The sequence below is a fragment of the Lipotes vexillifer genome, unplaced genomic scaffold (genome assembly GCF_000442215.2).
Source record: "Lipotes vexillifer unplaced genomic scaffold, Lipotes_vexillifer_v1.1 scaffold1179, whole genome shotgun sequence".
In the NCBI taxonomy this organism is placed as follows: domain Eukaryota; kingdom Metazoa; phylum Chordata; class Mammalia; order Artiodactyla; family Lipotidae; genus Lipotes; species Lipotes vexillifer.
In genome coordinates, this window is record NW_006783890.1 from 479,102 (window position 1) to 483,303 (window position 4,202).

Sequence of the window (4,202 nt, forward strand, 5' to 3'; positions counted from 1 at the left end):
AAAAAAAAAAAAAAAAAAAAAAAAAAAAACTAAAATTATCATTTGGGTAAGGAAACATTTGATCAAAATATCAGGGATAAACTACAAATTTCCTATATAGTTTTTTTTTTTTTCCTAACTTTAGAAATAGGAGATGAGTTTTAGAATTTAAAAGAAGGTTAAAATGACTACAGCAGTGAGACTTACTGTTTGTGTAATTGTATATTTAACTTAGTATCAAAGAGGTTTTATAGTTTGGATTTGGGGAGCATTGACTCTTCATAGCTCTATCTACCAGCATTTTTGAAGAATCCTTTGCTGTTGTGTTGATTTCCAGCGGCCGCTGGAGGCCACTGTTCAACCACAATTTTACCCCTCCCCCACCAATGTCTATATGAAGCAAAACATTTCATTTTAAATTCTAATGAGAGGTGCATTTAAGAAGTTGCCCTCTGTGAGAAATTTAGTCTTCTATTGGATGATGGTAGAGACATGTTTGGGTTCTGTGAAGAGGGATTTATGATATCACAGCCTTCTCAGTATTCATGGCGATCAAGTCAGTGAAAATTTAATTGGCCAAGTGATTTATTAACTTGCAATTTTATATTTACCCTTTGTCTCAGTTGATTTCCTCATAAGGAATAATGAAATTGAAGAGCAATTAAATCCTCTTTCTTCCAGAGTAATTACCTGAAAAAAAAATCTTGATCATTTTATCTAGATTAATACAGATATGAATAGAGATAGCTCACATAAGGTTTTAAGTCAAACAGTATTAGAAAGTTGTAACTATGTGGCGTAGATTGTCACCTGAGAAATGATTCTGTATCACAACTGCCTGAATGATGTCATCTATTTGTTCTACACACTGCATAGACTTCCCTTGCTTAAATTCTTACATCTACATTCCCTGAACAAAGCAAGAAATTCTGTTTATTCAAATGCTTCACCTCTAGTTTATAGTTTTCTTCCTAACTAATGCAGATGGATTTTTAAAAATTATTCACCTTTAGCCTTTGGTTAATTAAATTGTAGCAGAATGTACTTCTGAATTAGTTTGTACCGTTCTTTGTACTTGGGTTTACTGTGTCTGTAACTAGTTCAAAATTATCCTCAGTGAACATTTGCACGACTGGCTACATTTTCCCAGATACAGAGTACTAGATATTTTTAGAGTAAATTCTACAAGTTCTCATTATTTATAATCTAGTTTAAGGTTTACTACTTACCAAAAAGTCAGTATTTTGTCCTGTTACTACTAGAAACAACATTATAACACAACATAATAATATGCTTTCTGTCTGTCTTTTTTCTTCTTTAGATATTCTAAGGCTAAAATTAGAGAACGGCATTGACCTCATTGATCATCTTAACACACTGTCTTCCCTGACAGTAAATATTTCCTCCTGTATATTATATGACCGTATCCAGGCAGCAAAAAGCATAGATGAAATGGAAAGAGAGGCTAAAAGACTCTACAAAAGCAATGAACTTTTTGGAAGTAAGTGTTATTCTACTAGAATTTAAGCTTCTCTCTGTACTAAAATTGGCCAAATTCTTGCCTCACTTCTTTCATCCAGAACTCAGAAAAGTAGTTGGGGGTGGAGGGAGGACACTGTCCCCTCTGATGTCCTTAGAAATGAGAACCTTTCATGTAGGCAGCCAACTACATGAGGCAAACAACTACATGAGGAGCTTTCAATATGTGTAATTTTGTTGGTATGGTTAAAATTAAAACTGTAAAGGATTACATAGTTACAGGATGAAGTTGAGTCCATCCTCATAATCAGTCAAGGTTATTCATTTGTGTGTGTGTGTGTGTGTGTGTGTGTTTAATTTCAGTAAGTGGCTTAGAGTGATATATTTAATCTGGCCACTTAGTTTGTGATTATCTTCTCAAACTCCTGCTTTGAGTCTCTGAGGTTGTCACTTTCAGTTAGCCATCTTTTCTGTAAATTAGAAGTCTGAACTTAGTGTCACATTACTAAGTCAGTTGCCTGTTTGGCTGCCCCCTATGTGTACCCTCCAAACAATGAATAACGTCAACCATAAAATAACCTTCTGATGTTGTTGCCATTTTACTTTTAGGTGTTATTTTTAAGCTTCCTTCTAATAGCAGCCAGCACAGAAGCTATGACTCTGAAAACGTCTCTCTTCCTCCTGTTGTGAAATATACCATCCGCATGAGTCTCAAGACTTCACAGACCACAAGAAGCATAAGAACCAAGATATGGGCCCCAGGGCCACACAATTCTCCATCAAACAACCAGATCTATGGCAGGGCTTTTGTTTACTTACAGGAGAGTATTGAAAGAGCAGTCATTGAATTGCAGACTGGAAGGAACTCCCAGGAAATAGCAGTCCAGGTCCAAGCAATTCCTTATCCCTGCTACATGAAAGACAAGTAAGTCCATGCACTTCCAGGCATTTAAAATAATCAACCCCTTTTTTTAGAATTCATTTCTTTTCATTCATTCACATGTGTCACATGAAAGGAATAACATTCACCAAACCTTTGTCAAATGCTTGTTTCAAGGAAAAGATCCACAGCATAGGGCACAGCTCACTATAGCTGCCCATCGCTACCCAGATGATGCTAAAGTTCTTACTAAGTGATCCATGTTTTCTTTAATATAATCCTTAGGCTTCCAAGTACTTTGGCCCCCAAATTAAGAGAGTTGGACTCCAGACTTGAGTGCATCGCTGCATGATTTTGATGTTACCCACTCTCAACTGGTTTTACTTTTCTCTAATCAAATAAGGATGTTAAACAAAACAATCTTAAAATCCCTTCCAACTCTCAAATTTAATTAGAAATATGTGAGTGTAGGGTCAGTTTTACAGAAAAAATTAATAAAACATTATTGATCAACTCTCTAAGATAAATATTGTGCTATCTGAAACTATCTTATGTATTCTCAGTCCGCTTGGTAGGAATCATTATCTAAAGTGGTTTTGCTAAATGAACAAAAAATGTAAAGATCATACTTTTAGACAATTGAATTTGAATATTCAAGAAATTTGCCAGTAGGGTAGCACTGAATGGTTCTTCCACTCTGACCACAGTAAGAAAATTAGGGTAGTGGGCTAAGTTTTTCAAGCTCATTCTACACAAAAGCTTGAGGCTGAATATTACTTTAAATGAATTGTGCTTGTTATTCAGCCCAGTTATTGCAGTTTATATACAGTTGAGATGGGTCTGGATTTTTTTTTTTTTCTGTTTCTATCAATGCTTCTGTCTCCTTTGACTGCTTCAAGAGCTATAGAGATGAGGTTATGTAGCTGTTTGTGCAGCAGTGATACGAGAAGACAGGTGATGATTCTGTCAGCAGGTTGTCAAGGTTAGCTACTTATTGTAGAAGCCAGTCAGGACCTTGTTGCCTAAACCATGTGTGAACTGAAATGGCTTGCATGAATAGTAAAGACCTGTGGTTTCAATTAAATGAAAATTCTCATCTATTTACCTTCTGACTTTCTTCCTCTTGTAAATTTTAATACCTAGGATGGTAGTTACCTGGATGTTTCTTTTAAGAGTAAAGTAACTGTACTCTGCATTCTTCCTGGGAGTATGAACATAATGCCTTAATGTACCCATATAAACTCTTTGTTGCATACGAAGTGCTTTCACATATATTATTTCATTTGCTGCACCAAACAACCTCATAAAGTGAGAGCAGATATTATCAGCCACGCTTTCCAGATGAAAAAATTGAAATCCAAGTAAATTGCCTAAAGTTGAGTAGCTGGTACTGCATTGGTCCATTAATTACAATACCAGAATTTTGTTGCATACTATACCAAACCTAAAATACACAGTCACTTGGAAGAAACATTAGCGGGGATTTGTTATTAATGAATGAAGGCCTTTGCCTAATTCCAGGGCCAAAAACAGCATCAAGGCTGGACCTGATCCGAGACAAAATTCATTCAACAAATATTCTCTAAGTGCTTCCCCCTTGCCAGTTTCCCAGGAACCAAAAAAATTGGATGTGGCCCCAACCCTCACTTCTCCCCCACTAAAAAATCCTTCATATCTCTGTTGGTGATACACTTCTGATGCTAAAGTGAAAATGAATGCTGGTGATGTCATGTTCCATAAATATTTGCATCTTTCATGGGGAACTTGAAGGTAATTCTTTGGCCTTATAGATTAAAAAGAAAATGGCGGGCTTCCCTGGTGGCGCAGTGGTTGACAGTCCGCCTGCCGATGCAGGGCACGCGGG

At 36.3% G+C, this 4,202-nt stretch overlaps 1 protein-coding gene across 1 annotated transcript in view; it reads left to right on the forward strand.

Annotated features, from left to right (window-relative positions):
* Positions 1-4,202, forward strand: part of ABCA12 (ATP binding cassette subfamily A member 12) — a 184,381-nt gene that overhangs the window by 114,186 nt on the left and 65,993 nt on the right. The window contains exons 22-23 of the mRNA XM_007456410.1: positions 1,301-1,480; positions 2,068-2,383. Of these exons, the coding sequence (XP_007456472.1) occupies positions 1,301-1,480; positions 2,068-2,383 (496 nt within the window). The remainder of the gene's footprint in view (positions 1-1,300; positions 1,481-2,067; positions 2,384-4,202) is intronic.